The sequence below is a fragment of the Squalius cephalus genome, assembly GCF_949319135.1.
Source record: "Squalius cephalus genome assembly, chromosome: 13".
Taxonomy (NCBI): Eukaryota; Metazoa; Chordata; class Actinopteri; order Cypriniformes; family Leuciscidae; genus Squalius; species Squalius cephalus.
Genome location: NC_137134.1, coordinates 23,663,525 through 23,688,496, shown reverse-complemented (window position 1 = coordinate 23,688,496; position 24,972 = coordinate 23,663,525). Strand labels below are relative to the sequence as shown.

General features: G+C 36.7%; 2 protein-coding genes across 4 annotated transcripts; both read left to right on the top strand.

Moving 5' to 3' along the window:
• Positions 1-88: 88 nt before the first annotated feature.
• Positions 89-20,660, top strand: LOC307169157 (CD48 antigen-like). 3 transcript variants are annotated; one of them, XM_079889616.1, is made up of 6 exons: positions 14,489-15,252; positions 15,476-16,071; positions 16,153-16,288; positions 18,415-18,726; positions 19,844-20,134; positions 20,320-20,660. In XM_079889616.1, exons 3-6 carry the CDS (start codon positions 16,243-16,245, stop codon positions 20,469-20,471), a joined length of 801 nt encoding a protein of 266 aa, XP_079745742.1. In that variant the 5' UTR covers positions 14,489-15,252; positions 15,476-16,071; positions 16,153-16,242; the 3' UTR covers positions 20,472-20,660. The 3 variants fall into 3 exon arrangements, with proteins under 3 accessions (XP_079745743.1, XP_079745742.1, XP_079745744.1); XM_079889617.1 differs by lacking the exons at positions 18,415-18,726; positions 19,844-20,134; positions 20,320-20,660 and adding an exon at positions 89-327 and having other exon boundaries at positions 14,938-15,252; positions 15,784-16,071; positions 16,153-17,166; XM_079889618.1 differs by lacking the exons at positions 14,489-15,252; positions 15,476-16,071; positions 16,153-16,288 and adding an exon at positions 18,041-18,314.
• Positions 20,661-22,000: 1,340 nt separating this feature from the next.
• LOC307169158 (CD48 antigen-like) lies at positions 22,001-24,454 on the top strand. Its single transcript, XM_079889619.1, has 4 exons — positions 22,001-22,095; positions 22,248-22,544; positions 23,275-23,562; positions 23,702-24,454. Exons 1-4 carry the CDS (start codon positions 22,053-22,055, stop codon positions 23,851-23,853), a joined length of 780 nt encoding a protein of 259 aa, XP_079745745.1. The 5' UTR covers positions 22,001-22,052; the 3' UTR covers positions 23,854-24,454.
• The last annotated feature ends 518 nt before the right edge of the window (positions 24,455-24,972 follow it).

The window sequence follows — 24,972 nt, the reverse complement described above, 5'->3', positions numbered from 1 at the left end:
GCTGTCAGATTTTAAATCCAATCACCTGCAGTATAAATGCCATGTGACTAATCATTTTGGACACAAACACAACTTGTGAAATGACTCAGATTGAGGAACAGACATCTAACCATTTATAGAGGCTTGAAGACTGAAGGAGACATACCGACAGAAAAGTTCCTCCATTAAACTCATTTTCTACAGTTTATACTAAAACGATCAGCAGACTTTATTTGAGATTAATTGCACATTTCTGTTGCTTTCCTCAGATTTGTGGAATGTTTTAATCTCATACTTTTGAAGAAATGTTTTGCATATTCATTTTCTTCTGTTTCTGGCATCTGATTGGTGAGTTAAACATGATTTACTGATTCCCACTTGAACTCATCGCCAACTTGCCAATTAAGTCCATGCCAACCAACTGCCATGGTTCAGTCACCTACACAAACAAATCAGGCAATGTATTTTTGGACAACATTTGTAGAAGAAGAAGAAAAAGAAGACACACAATTATTGGAGTGTACTCTTCCTGGAGTTTGATAGGTCTATTCGCCTGGCACGCAAAACACAATTTAATCTGAAGAGAGGAATAAAAAACATTGTTTAGTATTCTTTTATTTTTTTATTTTTATAGGAACTGGCACTGTTTATACAATTTAGCAAAATGTTATTAAAACTCACCCAGTTTTCGATATCAACTGACATTCCAGGCCAATAGTATCTATTAGAAATGGCATGTGTTGTCTTCTCCTTGCCACTATGCCCACCTGCCTCACTGGCATGGAATTCTTTAAAAATGCTGTCTGCTTCTGCAGCACCTCTGACCACTTTTACTTTCACCTGTCTTTCTGTGCCCTTATGGCGGATATAAAAGAGTACTCCATCTATGAAAAATTAAATCAAAATAGTTTGTGTGTTTTAGCGTGTGTGTGTGTGTCCACGTCAAATTAAATTTACAGAAGTAATTTTACTTATAAAACATTTAAAAAAACATATTAAAATGCAAGTAAAGTGTCTACTTTCATGTTTTTAAAAAAACTTTTGTGAAAATAAAATGACAAAATATTTTAGTAACTAAACTGAATTTTATTAGGTTTAGTGACATGTTACAGTGTTTACATGGTACAATTTCTGGTAAGCTACACTTTTTTATTATTGCAATTCATTTATTTTGATTTGATTTAATATTGACTCATTTGGATAAATATTAGGTAGGCTACACAAGATAGGCATTAATTTACCTCATGAAAAAAACAGCTCACCTAATTCTGTAAACATACAGAGAGCCCTATCAGCAGCTAGTATTATTTAAGGTTAAAAATAACTCAAATTAAATATAATACGTTTTTATTATAATAACTTTATTTAATGATAAAAGTAAAAATATAATAAATATGTAATATAGTACACATATTTAGCAAAATACTCTCTATAGCTCTTTTTTTTCTAGCCAACTAACGTGCCTATATTATGGTCATCATGGTTTCCTGAGGTAAATGTTGTGTGACAATTGTTCTCCAGCGGTTTTATTGACCCCTTTGTTTGATTGATTGGTCGATATTATGTATGAGGAATATACATTTCGGCAGAGGCGGACAGAGTACACAGCTTTATTACTTGAGTAAAAGTACAGATACCCCTTGCTAAATTTTACTCAAGTACAAGTAAAAGTACTACAGTCAGATGTCTACTCAAGTAAAAGTACTAAAGTACTTGTTTTTAAAAGTACTTGAGTACCAAGAGTACAAGAGTACATTTTCTAAATATTGCATTACTACTGCCATAGTGCTTACATTTATGTACAGAAACGTCCTACATGGAGTTATGAAAAATGTTAATGTTAATACTAGGGGTGGAACGGTACACAGAAGTCACGGTTCGGTTCATACCTCAGTTCAGACATCACGGTTCGGTACGAGTTCGGTACAATGGAGGGAAAAGCAAAACAAAAATGCAGAAGGCAATTTTTTTTTTTATTGTGCATGTCTCAGGCTGTACCACCTAGTGTCATACAGTCTCTCCCCTGAGCTAGCTGCAACAGCCTGCCCTGAAGTGTGTAAAGTAAGATGTAAACAAAATAAGACAATCAGCTATAAAACTAAAAATAAAGCATCTCTTATTTATGTGTGGACGCACGAGCGCGAGGGTGCGCGCAGCAAAAATGTCGTCATTGTGGTGTGGGCGGTCATGCGCGTTGGGTGTGCAAGGCCACATTTTGCTTGGCGGTGTGCAGTGCACGGCTTTTAGCGCACGGCTCCGCATATGATCCGAAGACGCACGACTTCGAGCCGAATCTGGCCGAGCATGTACATCTCACAGCACCGGCACCCAGTTCTTGCGTCTAAATTAGTTGCTTACATTAACAAAATGAGCCTACAATAGCAGACATCAGCCCTTTAAATAAAAATAAATGGCCATGTTTTATAAAAAGGTTCACAAAACTAAATAAAAATGTTTAGAAATTATGTAAGATAACGTTAATTTAGTTGTAGGTTACGTTCTCATATCCATTTTTTTTTTTCTAATGTCACAAGGAATAATCTGGTTTACTGCTTTACACGATTATTTTGCTGTGTGGTTTTGGTGTACTAAAGTGTTGTTTTACTAAAATAAACATTCACGAGTGTAGCCTACCTTACTTCAAACCACTGATTCCTGATGGTTTAGAGGACAATTACACCCTGTCGCACCCTGTCGTTTCAAAGAATATACACCGGCGAGCGCTAAGTATAAATGCCTCGTCCATTTGGGGAGGCGCGCGCACGGTCAGCGGAGGCTCGCGCTGCGGAGGCAGGCGAAAGTATAAACCATAGACAGTATAAGAAGGTATAAACAAACCTAGCTTAAGGCGGGGCTACAGATTAGGTGTCCCTAAAGAACCCGCGTATCTAACAGTAGTTCCGCATTACATTAATTAATTTGCACGCGAGTTTTATTTATTTTTATACCGTATTCTCCGTGTAAATTCATGTAGCCTACCGAACCGTGACGCCCGTACCGATTCGGTTCAATACGAATACATGTACCGTTCCACCCCTAGTTAATACCTTGGAGAATGTAAAGAAATTGAAAGTAAAATCAAGTCATTTTCATCTTTTTACCATGCTGCTTTATTTAACATTTTCACTTGCCCACAAGGCAATAGCACAATGGCAACGCTCTGACAAACCTCTGCTAGAGTTTTAATGGATTTTTTGCACCCACATTTGAACCCGACTGTGTTAAACACACCGCATACTCAAGAACATCAACGCAAATGCTCAGCTTACATTAATGTGTAATATCAGAAAAGAAAATTCAGCTAACAATTGTGTGTACATGTGAGTTTCTCTTTTTTTCATCAATCAAATCACACACTGTAAAAAATGATTTGTTAGCTTGACTAAAAAAAGTAAGTTACCTGGTTGCCTTAAAATTTTGAGTTCACTGAAACTAAAAATGTGAGTTTTTACAACAAGTGATTTTGTTGTTTCAACTATTATTTTGTTGTCATAACTTAAGATTAAATATTGTATCAACTTATTCAAGCAATCAAAGGGATTAAGTTAACTTACAAATTTAAGTTCACTCAACTTAATTTAATATTATATGAACAAACTATTTTAAGTTCACTCAACTTAACCTTAACTACATATAGTTTGTTGTAACAATTAACTAAGAAGTTGACACGGTTGCCTTAAAATTATGAGTTAAGTCAACTACATATAGTTTGTTGTAACAATTAACTAAGAAGTTTACACGGTTGCCTTAAAATTATGAGTTAAGTCAACTTCAACACAACTTAACATGACAAAATCTTTTTTGTTAAAACAAATTCTGGAATAACAGCACAAATAAACCATAATTTTAACATTTATTATAACATTCACAAAAATATTAATTCATTGAATTGTCTGACAAGTATATCTTAGTATAAATGAGTATGACAATTAACTGCTGCTTGAAAAAAACAACATTAAAACACATTAAAGCAATAGGATACAAGCTGGTGCTATAAATGTCAAGGATTTGTGAGAATAAACAAATGTCAGTGTGATGACATTAACATCAGCTTAAATTAAGCGCAATAGAATTAAAAACAAAAACCCATTTAATGATCATGACACATGAAAATCATTTGCTCAAAACAATATTTTGTCTGTTCAATAAAACAAAACAAGTATGGAGTATGCGAGTATGTACAACCTCATAAAGTGAATGAAACAAGAAAATTGTTGACAAGCAAACCACAAAATATCAGGCCACTATTCATAACAAATCTCAACGAATATTAAAAAGCATTTCTCAAACAGCATTAAAAGGGTTAGTTCAGCCAAAAATTAAATTTGTCATTACTCACCCTCATGTCGTTCCAAACCTGTAAGACATTAATTTGTCTTTGGAACACAAATTAAGATATTTTTAATGAAATTTGAGAGCTTTTTGTTCATTCATTGACAGTCTATGCAACTACCACTTTCAAGCCCCAGAAATGTAATAGACATCATTGAAGTAATCCATGTGACTCCAGTGGATTAACCTCAAGTTTATGAAGCGATGTGAGTGCTTAGTGCAAAAATAATGAGCCTTTAATATATCAATCTCCAACGCACATTCACGTTTTTTTTTTTGTTTTTTTTTTGTGCAAACAAAGCACTCAGTTCATTAACTTGAGGTTAATCCACTGGAGTCACATGGATTCTTTCAATGATGTATATTACATTTCTGGCGCTTGAAAGTGGTAGTTGCATAGGCTGTCAATGGATGGACAAAAAGCTCTCAGATTTCATTAAAAATATCTTAGAGGGTTAGTTAGTTCACCCAAAAATGACAATTCTGTCAGTAATTACTCACCCTCATGTTGTTCCAACCATTTAAGTCTTTCGTTCATCTTTGGATCACAAATTGAGATATTTTTGATTAAATCTGACAGCTGTCTCACTCCTCCATAGGCTTTCAGAGGGACCCAAACTCTCTGGCCCATTATAGTTATTAAAAACATCGTTAAAATAGTCCAAGTGACTACAGTGGCTCTACATTAAGTTTATCATATGAGTAGTAATTGACAGAATTTTCATTTTTGGGTGAACTAACCCTTTAGAACTAACTGATCCCCATCAGTTGGGGATACTTAATTTAATTAATCAATCAACAATACTATTGATCAGCATTATCAAACATGGATGTTTTACACTAGAAACAAACACTGATGTACTATTTTATTTAATACTGTGAAGCTGCTTTGATACAATCTGTATTGTGAAAAGCGCTATATAAATAAAGTTGACTTGACTTGACTTTATATTTGTGTTCCAAATACGAATTAATGTCTTACAGGTTTGGAACGACATGAGGGTGAGTAATGACAAATTTCATTTTTGGGTGAACTAACCCTTTAAAACTAACCCTGCGAAACAGGTTTCTTCATCTACTCCACATTTGTAAAGGCTTAATGTGAATGGATGAGCGAGTGCAATGAAAGAAGAAAAAATAAAAACACTTACATTGAAGTTGCATATCTTTGAACAAAATTAATTTCTCCTTTTCATTAGAGCTAGCAAAGAGTTATATTTGTTTCTGAGATTGTCTTCAAAGTTGATGAATAAAAACATGTCAGAATGTCAGTGAGTGTGAGTAGGGGAGAGTAAGATCCTCTTCCACTAAACACTGAACAGTTTGTTCCTTATTCCGTGAACTCTGGCCGAACATACCTCGCCACCAACTTTCATGAGCATTTTTTGGAGTACTTCAAATGTATATTTGACCTCCTTGGGGTAAGTGATATTCAGAGCATAAAGAAGCCCCATTAGTACAGCAAAGGCATTTGACACGTCCTTTAAGCCATCAAGCACAATCTCCTCCTCTAACACCACAGCCACATCAATTTTTTCCTTTGGAAGGAGGTTTGCAGTGTTCTCCTCTGGGACCACCAAGAGTCCAACATTCATCCCCTTCACCACCTCTTCCTTATCAGTTGGCTAATAAGAGAAAAAGGAAATTACTATGAATCATAAAATTACAAAATTACAAAGCATTTGTAGGTTAACAATGAATGAGTTTTAAACAGAGGTGAGCCTGCATTGTCCATAGAATCTATAGTACAATTAATGGTAAATGTTCTTTAATGTTTTAATTATTTTAAACCAATAATGCTTTAATAAATTTAGGTTTTGGCCATGTCAGTTAAAAATAGCTTAAAATTATTTCAGTTACTCCAAAGAACTTTACATTTTACAAAGGGTAGACCCCCTCCCCTGAAAAAAAGAAAAGGCATTGGCCAAACCCCACCCCCATAAAAAAACAGATATGACTAATAATGTGAAATAATTTTACTGAGAAACTAGAACTTTTAGGCTTTGCAGTCCAACAAAGTGCAATGTGTCGATAAAATATTTTAAAACACAAAAATAGACTTTTCTTAGTCTGGACGATATATCGTTTAAGCATCGATACTAGGGGTGTGCGATATGATGATTTTTGATCGTGGACTGCTTTTGAAGAAATATCGTAGTATCGTGCATTCTATCAGTTGCTGTTCTGGCGCCTCTGACTCCCAACATACTGAACAACGCAACGTATATTCACATAAAATGTTAACGCAGCCGAACGGGACACTGCAGTTCACAAAAGTTCATAATTTGCATGTGCTTTAATGGCTTGTCGGTTAAACATTTAATTCGCGTGCTGATGCGCTGTTCTAACGTGTGTATTTCTCAGTGCGTACATGTGAAGCTCACAGGCACTAAAAGCCTGTCTACCAGCGCATGTATACTAGCCTAGAAACTAGACGCACCCTAGCAGCAGCAAAATGTATTTTGCAGCCAGGTGGGTCTAGACTCTAGACACTCTCAATAGACCTTCTAGCTGCAAAAACCCAAATTGGGTCAGGCCAATCACAACGCGTATAGAGTAGGCGGGGCGGGCTTAACATAATGACGACAGAGATGTGACGTTCCCTGGCTTGAAAACAAAGAATGGCTGCTGGCGAACAGTATTTCGAATCGGCTTTGGCCGCGACTCTGGAGGACTTGGAGTTAAGTTTTTCTTTAAGAAAAGAGCAAAGAACGGCACTTAAGTCATTCTTTAAAATGGAAGATGTGTTCGTAGTTTTGCCGGTGTTACACCAGATTCTGTGACCGTCATAATATGTGACCGTAGTGGGCGCGGTTGTCACTGCGTGCTCCGTGATCTACGCAAACAGCATAACTTCTGACTATAAGCCAAAGGTGAAGTATTTACGACACGTTTGTTTAGAAATGCTTTTTTTTTTTTGCCTGTCAGATATGGCAAAAGTTGAATCTATCATCTAACGTTAGCTCAGCTGTTGGGAAAACGCTCTGGTTGGTTGTAGCGCTGTCCTATTGCGTGCAGAGGGAATTTGAAAGACAGCCGTTTATCCCGCCCCTCGGATTGAGCGTGTCTATGGTGAGTTTCCAGACTAAACATCTTGATGTATGTCTGGCTTGCCAGGCTACATGAATACTGGACTAAGCCATCTTTCGAGGCTTATTGTGCTTATACTGTCAAATACACAAGGTTTACATAGGTTATGTCTTAAGTGAAAGCAAACTTGAGAAAATTGAGAGAAAATCTGCTTGTCAAATGCGTATAATAGACGCGTCGCACGCAGCTCTTACTTAAAGGGATAGTTCACTTTGAAATAAAATTTTGGTCTGTTTTAGCTTACCTCAAGGGCATCCAAGATGTAGGTGTCTTTGTTTCCGCAGTAGTTTCAATTTTGATATTTTTAGGTCAAACCGTTCTTGTCTGTCAGTCATATAATGCAGGTCTATGGTCACAATCTGAAAGAGCATGCACAGAGAAGTCCAAATTAAATAATTTCCCATCATAAGTACACATTGATGGCCTAAGACACGAAACGAGCGCTTCGTGTGAGAAAATGAACAGTATTTATATCTTTTTTTGCCCTTGAGGTAAGCTAAAACATACCAAAATTTAATTTCAAAGTGAACTATCCCTTTACAGAGACAGTAGTAATAGTAAACACGCTGCCTATTGTCCTTAAAGAGATAGTTCACCAAAAAATAAAAATTCTCATTATTTACACACTCTAATGTTGTTCCAAACCTGTATTAATTTCTTTCTAATATTTTTTCTAATATTAATATTTTGAAAAAATGTGGCTATCCAAACAGTAGCTGGTCCCCATTGACTTCCATAGGAGAAAAATATACTGGAAGTCACTGGGGTACATCATCTGTTTGGTTACCCACATTCTTCCAAATAACTTTTATTTTCAACAGAAGAAAGAAACTTATTCGAGTTTAAAACAACTTGAGAGAGTAGTCTAAATTATGACAATTAGAATTTTTAGGAGAAAGTCTATCCCTTTAATGTTAATAAAACAACAAAATGCAAAGAGAAAACCACTTACTGCTCTTGACTGATAACCTTTAATAGTAGCTTTAATAAGTATCAATGTATAATTTATACAGTGAGTGAAGTCGGTTTTGTTTTATTTTCATATTTGTTCATTTAATTGCTTTCTTCAATTCTACTGTTAAAGGGATAATTCGGCCAAAAATGATATTAAAGGGATAGTTCACTTTGAAATTAATTTTTGATATGTTTTAGCTTACCTCAAGGGCATCCAAGATGTAGGTGTCTTTGTTTCCGCAGTGGTTTCAATTTTGATATTTTTAGGTCAAACCGTTCTTGTCTGTCAGTCATATAATGCAGGTCGATGGTCACTGTTTCAAAACACAAGCACAGAGTCCAAATTAAAACAATTCCCCATCGTCCAAATGAAACAATTCCCCATCATAAGTACACATTGATGGCCTAAGACATGAAACGAGCGGTTTGTGTGAGAAAACGAACAGTATTTATATCGTTGTTATCTCTTGAAAACAACACACGTCCAAATGATCTGACGGCGCGGGCGGGTATAGATATATACATAGATGTCGCCTTGGCTACTGCAGTTCATTGGAACGAAACCGTAGCCAAGCGACATCTAGTGTATATAGCTATGCGGGTATAGATGTATACACTAGATGTCGCCTTCGCTACTGCAGTTCATTGGAACGAAACCGTAGCCAAGGCGACATCTATGAATATATCTATACCCGCCCGCACCGTCAGATCATTTGGACGTGTGTTGTTTTCAAGAGATAAAAACGATATAAATACTGTTCGTTTTCTCACACAAACCGCTCGTTTCGTGTCTTAGGCCATCAATGTGTACTTACGATGGGGAATTGTTTCATTTGGACGATGGGGAATTGTTTTAATTTGGACTCTGTGCTTGGGGTTTGAGACAGTGACCACAGACCTGCATTATATGACTGACAGACAAGAACGGTTTGACCTAAAAATATCAAAATTGAAACTACTGCGGAAACAAAGACACCTACATCTTGGATGCCCTCGAGTTAAGCTAAAACATATCAAAAATGAATATCAAAGTGAACTATCCCTTTAACCCACATAGATCACTGTTGTGCTTACTGTGTGAAATGTTTTGACATAGTAACCCAAGTATTGAGAAATGGGTTCTAAAGATAAAAATTAATAAATACGTGTTTTAAGTTTTAGAATAGGTAGTTAATAAAGACGTTTATAATGCAAGGCAATACTGTATTACAAAAGTAACCCATGTTTTAGTAAAGAATGCTAACCTGTCTCTGGGTAAATAAAGCAGGCCATCTGCTCCTCACATCTTTAACCTGTTTAGGATCTGTTCACACAATCTCTAAAATGTAAAAAATGTATAAAAGGCTCATGTGTGAAAGCAACTAACGCTACGTTAACTTTAAACCACTAAGTTAACGTTAACGTTATGTAGGCCTATATTAAAATGGACTCAATGGAAACGGGTCAACGAAAGAGGAAGACATTTCTGAGGCAAAATTATAATACATTTAAACCATTTTCAGACTTTTTGCCGCCTAGGAAATACATTAAATTAATCTTAGACAAAACCAGTTAAGATTAATTAGGCCTACTTACCATAAACAGCCTAGAAGAAAATGCCGCCTTTCCGTTCAGCTGCAACGTTAACGTTAGTCCAAGTTACGTCGTGTAAACATGTTCAAAAGATCAACACGTCTGAAATATCACATAAAAAGATTCATTTGAACACTTATTGCTTAAGAAGCACATGTATAACAGTTCAATCTCTATTACTTATCGCCGTTTCCTTCTTCTCTTAAAGGTAACTTAACCTGAATGCATTTTATTTTAAAACGGGCAATTCATGTTTATCTAATCAAGACGAAAATGAAAAATAACTAAAATATTATTATTTATCGGGATTATTTTAAGGTTGAAACGCTTCACTAACAGCCTTACTAAACTGTAAAGATACGAAACACACTATTTTAAAATAACCTCAATGGAAACTTCTGAAATTTCTGAGGCACAATTATTATAGATTTAAACCTTCTTCTGAATTTTCGCTGCCTAGGAAATAAATGAAATTACCCTTAGACAAAACCAGTCTAGCTGCTAATCTATTAAGACAGTGAATTTTAAAAGTACTTACCATAAACCGTCTTTGCGTGCTTCTGAAGAAGCTGAAGAGAAAATCGCGCCCTCGCGTTCAAGTGTCGTCTGTGTCATACTGCCGTGCGTCCGGCGCATGCGCAGGGAAAACTAAGACTCAGAGGTCTAGTGAACTATCTATTAGTAGAATCAACTAATGTTTTTATTTTATATCAGTGCATTGCCACCAAGCCATTAGTTTAATAAGCCTTAACTTAAAATGTTTTGTTATCTTAACAACATTAGTGCATCTTAGTTGATTTGACAAAAGAAAATATGTTGTGTTAACAAATCATGGAAATAATTTTTTACAGTGCAGGGTTCCAGACTGCGACCAAATATGCGACCATTTTATTGAGAATGTGCGAGTTCAAATTGTATGTGGTGCCATTTGTGCGAGTGCATGGTCATGTACTACTCAGTTAAATTCACGCATGAATTTTCCTGCATTGAACTTGTTTTAGCGCTCGCCAAAGTGAATTTTTGTCCCGCCAAAGTCTTTTGATCGGTGAGTAAAGTAGATGAACTGCCGCTTGTGACAGGGCGCATGTTTAACTGAATGAACGAGCAGAGAGAGAGAGAGAGCCGTTCGCTCGCGCAGACACACTCGGGGCCCTATTTTAACGATCTGAAACGCAAGTGTCAAAGCGCAAAGCGCAAGTAACTTTGTGGGCGGGTCTTGGCACTGTTGCTATTTTCCCGGCGGGATAAATGACTCTTGCGCCCGACGCAAATCTAAAATGGGTTGGTCTGAAGTAGCTTAATTATTCATAGGTGTGGTTTGGGCGTAACGTGAAATAAACCAATCAGAGCGTCATCTCACATTCCCTTTAAGAGCAGGCGCGCTTGTTCTAAAGCGGATTCCTATTATAACGGCGGATTTGCCAGACGCACGCGAGGAGCGGTTCACAGCCGAGGAGAGCAACGCTCTCGTCAGGGACGTTGGGGATGGAGAAACCCACCCAAATTAACTTCGGTTAAAAAGGCGTATGATAATTTGGGTAAATGTGTAAGCTAGATGTATGCTTTTATAATAAATTGTCTATCTATCTATCTATCTATCTATCTATCTATCTATCTATCTATCTATCGTAATAATGTATAATTTGCAAAAATGAAAACTGCTGCTTCTGTGTAGATGAGAGAATCAAAGTGTATGCGCGTTGTGCACACGCTACATTGATTATGGCCAAGCATGCGCCCTTAAAATAGCATATGAATAACATGCGCAACGCGCCACTGACTTTAAACCATTTTTTCCTGGTTAGTGGCGCAACTGTTTTCTAAACCTGCAAAATAGCATGAAGGAACGTTTGCGCTGGAACACGCCTCCTTTTTTGCGCTGAACCGCCCCGGCAAGTTCATTCCCTAGTTTAGCGACGTGCTTCTGTGGAGGAAAAAACGCGCTTTGCGCGGGTGCAAAATAGGAATGATACATGCGTCGGTGTACAAAGTCAATTGCGCTGGGTGCAAGATAGGGCCCTCGGTCTCTCTCGCGCACTGTCGCTCGCTTTTTCTTTTTTCCTTTTTTTTTATTTATTATTTTTTTAGAAGAAGTAACGGGTCACGGTTATGGATAGAAATGTAGCGGAGTAAAGAGTACAATATTTGCCTCTCAAATGTACTTGAGTAAAGTCATGAGTACTCCCCAAAAATGATACTCGAGTAAAGTACAGATCCCTCAAAATTGTACTTAAGTACTGTACTCAAGTAAATGTACTCCGTTACTGTCCGGCTCTGCATTTCGGTAAGTTGTACTGTATCTTTCAAACATTCATTCGTGTTTATTTACTATTAGCTAGATGATCTCAGCGATTTTTCTGTGCGTGAGAAAATGTGGCATGAGAGCGTGTGAAAAGTGTCAATTGCGTGTGTCTCACGGTGAATGCGTGAGATTTGGCAGCTTATTATTATATATTTTGCTAGTACTTATCTGTATCTAAATGTCAGACAAAAATATAAGATAAACTATGGTTGAAAACACTGAACAGTTATGATATATGAAATATGACGAGCGCTGAGCGCGTACGTGCCCCCTCGGTTTGAATGGGCAATGACGACTCTGACTGTAGTGAAAACTGGACATCCACCTGCGCTAGCATTTCTTTTTTTATGCAATAGCTACCACATATTGATATTGTCGGATATATGCAAACTATAAACAAGTGTGAATTACAGTACAGTATCTGGACAACATAGTGATGAGCACGTCGCCGAATTACATACTTTTCTGATTTTGTTAAATTCTCGGGGTATTTTCCACTAATTTGGTAGTTTAATATCTCCTCATATTGTGTCGGATCCATTCTGAAAAATAAAAAGGTCTAAATTTAATCTTATTTAAAGTGTTTAGACTTCTTGTAATGTAGAATTAGTAAAGTTAGCTACACATTCGGAATAGTTAGTAAATTAAACAATCACTATAAAATATCGGCAGTATGTCATTAATCATGACAGAAAATGCATCGTATTATTTAATACAAATATTTTTTGGTGTTGTATGAAAATAAAACAGCAAAACGTACCTCATAAATGTTTCTTCATTCACACGCAAAAGTTACAATCCTTTTTTATTATTATTGTGTGATCACCACATAACCAGAAGCGCAGTATGTGACAGCCGTGACAGGGCGCTAATTAATGTCGTTTTTTTATTTATTTATTTATTTAAATTGATGTGTTATAAGAAATAATGAGAATGAATAATAGTACGTGTTTGTGTTATAAATTCAAATGTGTGTATGTGCGAGTATGGGTGGGGGATGGGAGAAAATAAATCTGGCGGGAATATATGGTGGGCAGACTGTTATAAATCCTCAAAAGGTAATATACAGGGGGGGGAACCACTTTTTCTGGGCCTCCAGGTTATACTGTTCCCCCTGTGTTCTCAGTGGAAGAGACTGATCTGTGGATGACAGTGTTTACACGTAAAAGAAGACACTTAAATGCATCACCAGCATCACTGTAGTGTGTTATAAATCCTCAAAAGGTAATATACAGGGGGGGAACCACTTTTTCTGGGCCTCCTGGTTATACTGTTCCCCCTGTGTTCTCAGTGGAAGAGTCTGATCTGTGGATGACAGTGTTTACATGTAAAAGAAGACAATTAAATGCATCACCAGCATCACTCTAGTGTGTTATAAATCCTCACAAGGTAATATACAGGGGGGGAACCACTTTTTCTGGGCCTCCGGGTAGACAAAACGTAACCTAGGCCTATCATAAAATATCGTAAATGAAAATAACAACACAGTACTTATTGTGCAGTGCAATATAGTTTATTTATGTGTGCAGCAAAACTGACAAAAAGACACAAACACGATGTAGGCTACATTAAAACACACAGTAATAATAATAATAATAATAACAATAATAAAAAGAACTTGAAATTAACAAATACGATGTACATTAAAACATCTGAAAACAATACATTCTATACTTTAAAACCTACATGTAACCGCAAATTATCTAGTAAACAACGTAAACTGTACATTACTGTGATGGAGAGTAGGTAAATGTATATAACTGCGATGGAGAGTAAATAGTAAAACACACAAATGCACAATATATCCGCTGAACGAAGCTTGCGCGGAATTATGAGGTCATGATTTTCGTCTTGATGTTGCGCACGCGCGGCGCGCTGAGGGGAAACAGGGGAACCGAATTCTCCGGAACACCGGCCGCACACCGGACGCGCAGCTCAGCGCCGCGCAGCGCAGCGCCACGTCTTTTAAATTCGAACACATTATTCTCTATGAGAGTACACACACCGGCGGCGTCTGTCCGCGGCGCCCAGCAACGGCTCAGGACCGTGTTCAAAACCCTGCCGCGCCACACAGCGCCATTTACATAGTTTTATATTAAATTTACATTTATGTGTCTCAAATCGTAGTTAATGTATATAATGGATATACATAATGTATATACTTAACCCCGTGCTGCAATATACATTTAGTTTTATATTTATTTACAGAAATCAGAAAATTGCTGATGCTAACGGATTTTCAGGTGACAGTTGTCCTAGACGTGGCGCTGCGCGGCGCTGAGCTGCGCGTCCGGTGTGCGGCCGGCTTTAAGACGAGCTTTAAGACGAGCTTTCTTCCAACTTTACCTTCTCCATCATCACGACGTGTGTTCGCGCGATGTTGTTGGTTACCTAGTAACGAACGTACGGTGGCCGAGAATGTTCCGTCAACTTCCGTGTGTTCGCGCATCTATGTTGCCTAGTAACGAACGCAATCTGGCCGAGATACATGCTGGCGGCAGGAAACTTCACTTTGTGTGCCTGCGCCTCGTATACAACGTTATATATAAAGCTTGCAGGACAACTTGGTTGGCATTGCCTTTTCAGCGTGAGAAATACACGGTGTGGCGTGTGAGCGTGTGAACTGGTTGAATTGCGTGTGTCTCACGGCCAATGCGTGAGACTTGAGAACCCTGTTGATTATCTATATGTGTTTGGTTCTGATACAGATGGAGTGAAGATAGTGACAGTGATGGAGGGAGATTCTGTCACTCTTAATGTTATTGATAAACACAGACATGAAATACATAAAAGACAGTTGTGGATTGGACCTGAAAATACTCTGATAGTCAAAGTTTTTTGGTTGGATGAGGAGACATATGATATTATATATAATGATGATGATGGCATATTCAGAGACAGACTACAGATCGACAATCAAACTGGATCTCTGACCATCAGCAACATCAGAACCACTGACTCTGGACTTTATGAACTACACTCTTCATTTTTTCAGAGAGAATCATTCAATGTTACTGTCTACAGTGAGTAGTTGAATTTAATTTGTTTGTAGGAGCCATTTATTTGCCTTATTTGAAGGATAATTGTGTAAATCTTTGTTTTCTTGAGAGGTGCTCCCTCTGCAGGACAGGAGAAGCTTTAAGCTCTGGGTGTAGCTGGGAGCACATGGTCTTTAGACCTTGCCTTCTGTTTGTTTGCCAGCAAAAGTTGTTTTGATTTCATTAAGTTTGCATTACTTTTTCTCAGTTCAAATCAGTTTATTTTCTGTGCAACTTGGTGGACAATGGATTTCTTAGACAAATGAAGCGTCTAACCCCTCTGCAGACCCAAGAAGTGACTAACAGGACAATTTGATTAAGGATAGTCACTACAGTGTTCTTTCATCAACATTTAAACAATCAATCATTTGAAATATTTTATATGTCAATACTGTATTTTAAACCAATATTAATTGGCAGCACAGGATACTGTTGATAGAGCTTAAATTAATTTATCCCAGAATATTTCTATAGTAAATAGTAATTTGTTTTACATTATTCTCTAATGTTTTCCAGCTCGTCTTCCTATTCCAGTCATCACCAGAGACTCTACATGTTCTTCATCATCATCAGAGTCCAGATGTTCACTGCTGTGTTCAGTGTTGAATGTGAGTCATGTGACTCTCTCCTGGTACAAAGGAATAAGTGTATTGTCCAGCATCAGTGTGTCTGATGTCATCAGCAGCGTCTCTCTACATCTAGAGGTGGAATATCAGGATAACAACACTTACAGTTGTGTGCTGAACAATTCATTCATTGACCAGACTCAACATCTGGACACTGAACTCTGTCAGACACATCCAGGTAAATCTAGTTCTGTTGCAATGCTGTTGGTGTGTTTTATCTTAAAGTGCAGGTTCTCAATAAAACCTCTTCTGTCTCCAGACCATGTCCACTGTTACAGTTTCACTGAAGCTGTGATTCGATTGGTCGTCTCTGCTGTGGTGGGCGTGGCCGCTGTTGCCATAGTGGTTTATGACATCAGATCAAGAAGAGCTGAAAAGAAGCGGAGAACATCCCAGTCAGTCCCTGATTAATGATCCATATGTTTTCACATCTGTGCAATATGTCAGGATTCCCACAGTCACACAAAACCTTGAATGGGATTTCTTTTTCTTTTTCATTAGTCTAAATGATTCAGAATCAAAATGATCCTTATCCAGTGATTAACAAGAAAAGTCATGGAGATCCATTGGTCAAAAAGAGCGGGAACCCTGTTAGATGCTGAAGTCTTAATAAGCTTTTGCACAGAATATTGTGATTTCTTTTTTTCAAATAAAGAATATTGATTTGCACTTACTCTCTTCTTCAAAGACAGTTTAAATCTAAAGCATGACGTTGAACAATATTAAAAATTCTTGTGTATAATTTGCTTGTTCAGTCAGGGCTGAATCCAGTTTAAACTGAGCATCAGGAACTGAAGGTTGTTTGTTTGAATCTCAGGAGATTTGAAGGGTTTCCTGGAGATCATTTTACAATCTCAAATGCTTTAAATGTAAATAATCTGTATCAGTGTGATAATGAAAAAAGAAGAAGAATATGAATCAAGCAGGTGGAGTAGACGTTTTATCAGCTCTACAGGAAAGTGACAAAGAGTAAGTTTAGTTTGTGTAAAATGTAGCGGCAGTCTGTACATTTTAAACTGTAGCTACTGACTGCAGAGTTCACCGTTGGCAAAAGGACTTGAACTTAGACTATGTTGTCCAGATTAGGGTTTGGTCTGTTCAATGATTATGTGGTCATCCTTTTAACTACATGTAGTAGGCTACTGTAGTTCTGTCTCTTTCACATCATCTCTAACATATGATTTAGCACAGTGTCATCAACTGGTTAGCTTCTTCATGAATTAAAGGTACAATCAATTATTAAAGAGAGATTATTAAAGTGAATACGCTATGGATGTTTTCTTTCTTTCTTTTGTTTTTCTGCCTTTTTTTTTTTTGAAGCACATAAACGTCATTTAGCCTACATTGTTCATGGAACATTTTTTTTTGTCTGAAATGTTTTAGTTGGACGTTTGTCTAACATTTTTTAAAATGATAAAAATGCTGACTGCAGCTTCACAGGTGATCAGCAGAAATAGATGTGTGAAACTAATTCACTTCCTCAAATGCATGAGCTCAATAGACCCTTTTCACAGACTGTGAAGAGGCGTTGTAACGGTCATCAACATCGTAAATCCTGCAACGTTTTTTATATTTTCATTTTATTTTTATGTGGCCTACATTAATAACAATACTTTGTATTATATTACTTTCGCATCAAATTACAAGAAACTATGCTGCCATGAGGTTGTTTCTAATACTTTTTTTTCTCTCTTCTGACTGCCTTCAATCTTTTTGAAAGGTGTTAATTGCGGAGTTTTACTTTTGCTATTTGAGCAAATAGGAACACAAAAAATAGTCTCTCATTCATCGGCGCTATAAATATTTACCCAACTATGACGACTTCCGCTTCTGAGAAACCTTGAAATGTGAAAAAGGTCCATATGTGTGGGTTTATACGGTGCAGGACTGCTTTTCTGCTGTCTTTTAACTCAGTTTAGATGTGGTTTTATAGCCAAACACCTCCAGTATAAATGTCACGTGACTAATCATTCTGGAGCCAAACATAATTTAAATTGAATATGCAGATGTGCAAATGAATAAATAAATAGTTTTTTTTAATAAATCTTGTTAATATTATGGCAAAAAATAAGTGCTGTATGGACTGTAACACGTGACTCAGAGATTGAGGAACAGACAGAAGGAAAAGTTCCTCCATTAGACTCATTAGTTTAAGGCTACTAAAACGATTAGCAGGTTTTATTTGGTTTTAATCTCATACTTTTGAGAACATCAAACCATTTATAGAGGTGTGAAGACTGAAGGAGACATTCTTACTGACAGAAAAGTTCCTCATTAGACTCAATACTCAAACGATCAGCAGACTATATTTGAGATCAATAACGTATTTTGCATTTCTTCAGATTTGTGGAATGTTTTAATCTTATTCTTTTGAAAAAATGTTTTGCATATTCATTTTCTTCTGTTTCTGGCATCTGGTTGGTGAGTTAAACATGATTTATGACTTTAGGTTCAGTACAGTGAGAGGATTTACATGAACTGTTATTTATTCTGATTATCTATGTGTGTTTGGTTCTGATAGATGGAGTGAAGATAGTGACAGTGATGGAGGGAGATTCTGTCACTCTTAATGTTATTGATAAACACAGACATGAAATACATAAAAGACAGTTGTGGATTGGACCTGAAAATACTCTGATAGTCAAAGTTTTTTGGTTGGATGAGGAGACATGTGATATTACATATTATGATGATGATGACATATTCAGAGACAGACTACAGATCGACAATCAGACTGGATCTCTGACCATCAGCAACATCAGAACCACAGACTCTGGACTTTATCAAATGCGCACTCTAGTCTTAAGAGAATCATTCAATGTTACTGTCTACAGTGAGTAGTCTTTCCTTGCCATATTTTAACAATACATCATTTTAATTATTTTATATTTTGAAATGTTTTATATATTCTAATATGTTAAAAATATTAATTGACAGCAGGACACAGATACGGTTGATATTAAAGTGCCCCTATAATGGTTTTTCGAATATTCCCTTTCATGCAGTGTGTAATATAGCGGTTTGTGAATGTAAACGTTCTGCAAAGTTGTAAAGTCGAAAGTGCACGATAAATAAAGTTATTGTGTCCCAAAAGAAAGAATCGACTCTGAACCGCCAATACGAGTCGTTTTTAACTTGAATCCTACAGCTTTACGGTTCTACGTCACTAGAAGATACAATTGCATACTGTTGTACGTTTTCCGCCTGCAAACAACTTGACCAGCCCACAACACGTTATTTTACTGACGACTGCGGGATTCACTTACTGAAATAGTTAATGCTAATCAGATGTGGGCCACTATTACCTAAAACTGTCTATTAATGCAGATTGTCTGTCGTTCTCACTACTTTGAGTAAATATAAAGGTTGGAGAAAGATTTGTTTTACAAACGTTTGTTACATCAGTCATTCACATTAGTGCTGGGCGAACATATGCACCGTTATATGCACTGCAATAAATTAAAAATATGCACATCGTTTTTGTTGATGGACAAACACTTGTTAATGCTAATGGAGAGGAATTACAGTTAAAACATCTCATATAATGTACCTCAAACTGAGTAGCGTATCACTGAGAAACGTCCTGCTCAAGTCGACCTTTCAATGAAGGTTGTTTCTAATGTTTCGTTATCGGAGTTAGCTTTCGAAACACGGTATGCGGTAGACCAATCACAACAGACTGAGCTGTCCAATCAGAGCAGAGCAGGCTCTCGAAAAGGAAGGATTTAGAGGAACTGATTCATCCATCGAGTCGTTTCAGAATCATTGAACAGTGTGGTGATGTGCAATGTATATTATGAGAAAATTAAAGTGTTTTTTGACCTTTGATGCATGTAAACATGTTGTAGGAGACTCCAAAACAAAATTAGGAGACTTTAAAATAGCATAATAGGGGCAATTTAAATTCGTTTATCCCAGATTTATTTGACATTATTCTCTCATGTTTCCAGCTCATCTTCCCATACCTGTCATTATCAGAGACTCTTCAAATGGTTCATCATCATCAGTGTCCAAATGTTCACTGCTGTGTTCAGCTGTGAATGTGAGTGATGTGACTCTCTCCTGGTACAAAGGAATCAGTGTATTGTCCAGCATCAGTGTGTCTGATCTCAGCATCAGTCTCTCTCTACCTCTGGAGGTGGAATATCAGGATAACAACACCTACAGTTGTGTGCTGAACAATCCCATCAGCAACCAGACTCAACATCTGGACATCAGTCAATTCTGTCAGACATGTGCAGGTACATCAAGGGTGATATTACTACATTTATATATAAATACCACAGACAAATGTAGACTGGAACCCATCCTGAAAATAGGGGAGTGCTCTTGAGGAGTGAGATATGTCAGAGATCTGTTAGAGCAATTGCTTCCAGTTGAAAAGCTGTTGGTGAGTTCTCAATAAAACCTCTTTTTCTGTCTTTAGACTCTGTCCACTGTTGTGGTTTCACTGAAGCTGTGATTCGATTGGTCATCTCTGCTGTGGTGGGCGTGGCTACTGTTACCATAGTGGTTTATGACATCACATCCAGAAGAGCTGAAAATAAGCGGAGAACATCCCAGTCAGTCCATGAATGACGCCAGTAATAGAAAACCTGGAAATATCAGAGAATTTTACAATTCCAGGACAGGAAATCAATAAAGTCTTAATGAAAACATAATGGAAATTTGAGTATACTTTTTTTTTTCCTGCTGTAAATTTTTTTTAAACTTTTTAAATAAACTATTGATATTGTTTCGAGTAAAACTTGCTTGAAAGCCATGTTCAAATTGTGAGTGTATTGTTCTTTTGAGTAGGTTCTTTTCAAACTGAGATTATTTTATATGCTCAAATGCTAACAACCCCACAAGTTTGTGGAGCTGGAGTTGATAAAAATTCACAAGATGTAAAATAAGTCTTTGAAGTCTTTGTGTGTATGTGAAGTTTTAGCTCAAAATACCCCACCGATATTTTTATATAGCATGTTAAAGTTGTCACTTTTTGCTTTCCTTTGCTTTGAACTTTGAGCATTGCAACTTTGCAGATGTTGTTTATGCTCAAACAGCAATATTACACACTAACTAAAATTAAAAAAGTAAAATCATAATCAACCACCCCTTTAACATTTAGGCCTTATAAATAGAATTACATTTTTAAACATTGTAAATATTGAATCATCTCTTCTAAAAAAAGAAAGTGTGGTGCAGCAGAAAGGTTGCAGTAGTTATCACTCACTAAATGTTTTTAATTAATTTTTTTTTCTTACATGACACAAAGACCATATTATAACTGCAAATGTCCAAATTTGTCTAGTGTATAGATATATTTCACAATTTTCCCTTTAAATGACATATAGCCTTACATCATTCGAGTCACTGCTTCTGTTTTAAATGAGGAATTTCACAAAAAACAGACTGCTCTGGAATTAGTTGCAAAAGTTATGCACTAAACCACATACAAATCAGCAGCAGCTTAGGGGGGAGACACATATTAACAAATACTGTGTAACGCTCTGTACAAAAAGTGGCCCAACCACTAATTCACTGGTATGAGTCAATCAAAACATTGAAAAATAATTTGTTAAAACAAAAGAATCAATTCCTAAGGATTCCTAAACTATAGAGTCAACTCTCTTTACAATAGTTTGTTTTTCTAGAGTTGAATCCAATATAGGGCTAAAGTTGAGGAATCGACTATTTTGTCCTTTTTATGCCAAACACTTATTGAATACAGAATCAAAATTGTAAACTGACTGTAATATGGATATTTTCCCCCGTCTGAAAATGGCCCAATGTAACCCAAATACAGATTGTGAAAATGTGAAAAATACAACAACAAAAAAAAAAAACAGAAATCTGTTAACAGTAACCACAACCTTAAAAATTTGTTTGCTCAAATGTGCAAATTACACATTTCCTTTTCCACATAAGTCTTTGGGGTGCCAAACGTTCGATTAAAATAGGAGAATAGCCATCTCATCAATCACATTCACACATGCACATATTCACATCCAAACTGTCAAAAATAGTGTTGTTTTGCAGCCTATTAACATGAAATGTCAGTAACACATGACTAGAGATTAAGGAACAGACTTTTAGCCAAATAAAGTACGGTTGGAGGAGTTGCTGACATAAGAGTTCCTTTATTAGACTTCCTCCATTATCTCATGCAGTTGAACAATGTTTTGTGCATTTATTTCCTTGTATTTATTACATTTGGTTGGTGAGTCAAACATGTTTTTTGGCTTTGATTTGCTAGTCAGAGGTTTTTCATTAACTGTTACTTTATACTTCAGTAGACATGACGAGAGAACATTCATTTTTGGGTGAACTGTTCTTTTGATCTTGTTATCCATGTGTGTTTTGTTCTGATAGATGGAGTAAATATAGTGTCAGTGACGGAGGGAGATTCTGTCACTCTACACCCTGATGATACTGTCAGATCATTACCTTATGTACAGTGGAGATTTGGACCTGAAGGTACTATTATAATCATTCAATTTAATGGAGGAGGACCTGATATTACATATTTTAACGAGAAGAGAATCAGAGACAGACTACAGATCGACAATCAAACTGGATCTCTGACCATCAGCAACACCCGAACCACAGACTCTGGACTTTATGAACTCAAGATGAAATCCTGGGTGTTATTCAGTGTTACTGTCTATGGTGAGTATTGAGCTTGATATGCCCCATCCTCAACAAGCACTGCTAAATTATTGTACATATGCCACAATAATAGTTGACATGACAGTATTTATGCATTTGTTTCTTTGAAAGCTTGCTGTGATAAACTCAAACCGAAGGTCTAGAAAAAGCTAAAAATAAGTGACAATAATCTGAAAAGAAAAGGTCTAACAGACTTATCCATTATTGGTGTAACGGCTTGTTTAGCATGAATGCTACGATTGCAAAGATAGATGGAAATAGATAGGCTATGTGTGGTTTTGACACCTTCAGAGCAAAGAAAGCGAAGCAAGCACTTGCAAATACCATATCTAACATTTTGCAAGCACCGTTTCTGGAAAAGCACACCTAGTACCGTGAATTACTAATTCTGAGAAACATTACTCAGACAGAATTTGTAATACATCCAATATCTAACAAAACACAAGTAGCTAAGATATATCTCTTAACGTATATGAACATGTGAGAACATCATATTCTTGGAATATACGGTACTGATTCAGTACCGTATATTCCAAGAATATGATGTTCTCACATGTTCATATACGTTAAGAGTACTGATTATCAATGAATGAACGAATGATAAGTAAGGAACAAATCATAAATGAATAATAAAATATTAATTAAGAAAATCCTCACAAACATTGACCGTTTGTATACACTACTCACCCTCTATGAATTTAAATTGTTTGTAAAAATATATTTTTTTCAGCTCGTCTGCCCATTCCCATTATCACCAGAGACTCTTCAAATTGTTCATCATCATCAAGCCAGAATTGTTCACTGGCGTGTTCAGTGTTGAATGTGAGTCATGTGACTCTCTCCTGGTACAAAGGAATCAGTGTATTGTCCAGCATCAGTGTGCCTGATCTCAACAACATCTCTCTACCTCTGGAGGTGGAATATCAGGATAAAAACACTTACAGTTGTGTGCTGAACAATCCCATCAGCAACCAGACTCAACATCTGGACATCAGTCAATTCTGTCAGACATGTGCAGGTACTGAACATCAGCGGTGATAATAATAAATATTTACAGAAGTACCACAGACAAATGGTTTTGCTTCCAGTTGAGATGTTGGTGAGTTTGTCATAAAGTAGGCGCATGTTCTCAATAAAACCTCTTCTTCTGTCTACAGACCATGTCCACTGTTGTGGTTTCACTGAAGCTGTGATTCGATTGGTCATCTCTGCTGTGGTGGGCGTGGCTACTGTTACCATAGTGGTTTATGACATCACATCCAGAAGAGCTGAAAATAAGCGGAGAACATCCCAGTCAGTCCTTGAATGACGGTCATGGAAAACCTAGAAATATCATATAATTTTACAAATTCAGGATAGGAAATTAATATTTTAATGTCAATATGGATTTGAATATACATTTTCTCTCTGTTGTAAATATTTCATAAACTAAATATTGATCTTGTTTGGAGTAAAACTTGCTTTTAGACCAGTGATGTTCAAGTTGTGACTGAATTGTTCTTTTGACTCAATGAATCAGTCAAACAGTTCACAAAATGCTCTAAATGATTCCATAGCAAATCAAAATGATTCACAAACTACTGGAAAAAGTCGTTGAAAGCCATTGGTTAAAAAGAGCAGGAACCCTAAATGGTGATGACAAAGTCTCAGTCAGCTCTTGGAATTGGTGCGATTTTTTTTTTTTTCATATAAAGAATATTGCTTTGCATATTTTGCTTCTTCAAACCGTGTTTGAAATCTAAAGCATGACAGTGAATTTTAAAGATTCTTTGTGTAATTTGCTGGGCTGAATGGATCGAGTTTGAACTGAGCATCAGGAATGGAACGTTGTTTGTTTGAATCTTCATCCTCATTGATCATTTTATGATATGTCAATGTAAGTTTTACTGAAAAATACAACAATTGGAATCAGTTGAGTTTCATTTTTTTTAAAGAACAATGTAGGGTAGGCTACTCCAGTGTGAAATGAGATGACGTGGGAAAATAAGTAATTTTAAATTAATTTTAAAGGGTACATAACATGCACAGTTTCACCTAATCTCATGTTAATCTTGAGTACCTATAGAGTAGTAGTGCATCCTTAATATCTCAAAAAAGTGTTTAGTTTTATTATATTTAGAAAAGAAAAATACAGCTTTCCGATTCTCTCCGGAAAAAGCCGAGGTCCTGGAGGCGGAGCTATAGAGTCAAGCGGTAGTGCTTGATTTCCAGCAAAAGACAGAAATCTGATCCAGTTGTACTTACATGAATGGGGTCTTTTATCACTGGGACCACTCCACGTTTTAATAGCAAACGATTTGCAAATCCAGCGTCGACCTGAGCCTTGTTAATAAAACATTCGTCACTGAAAGGACCAGAACACACAACCGCACTTCCTACACTCCGTTGCTGCCCCGGAAAAACAAACTGCATCCACTGTTCCTGTAAC

Bases quoted from the DNA above. Each gene is read 5' to 3' on its own strand.
- LOC307169157 (XM_079889616.1), top strand. From the start codon at position 16,243: ATGACATCAGATCAAGAAGAGCTGAAAAGAAGCGGAGAACATCCCA. The intron at 18,727-19,843 runs GTGAGTAGTCTT...TCATGTTTCCAG, and splicing joins ATTCAATGTTACTGTCTACA to CTCATCTTCCCATACCTGTC. The intron at 20,135-20,319 runs GTACATCAAGGG...TTCTGTCTTTAG, and splicing joins ATTCTGTCAGACATGTGCAG to ACTCTGTCCACTGTTGTGGT.
- LOC307169158 (XM_079889619.1), top strand. From the start codon at position 22,053: ATGTTTTGTGCATTTATTTCCTTGTATTTATTACATTTGGTTG. The intron at 22,096-22,247 runs GTGAGTCAAACA...TTGTTCTGATAG, and splicing joins GTATTTATTACATTTGGTTG to ATGGAGTAAATATAGTGTCA. The intron at 22,545-23,274 runs GTGAGTATTGAG...TATTTTTTTCAG, and splicing joins ATTCAGTGTTACTGTCTATG to CTCGTCTGCCCATTCCCATT.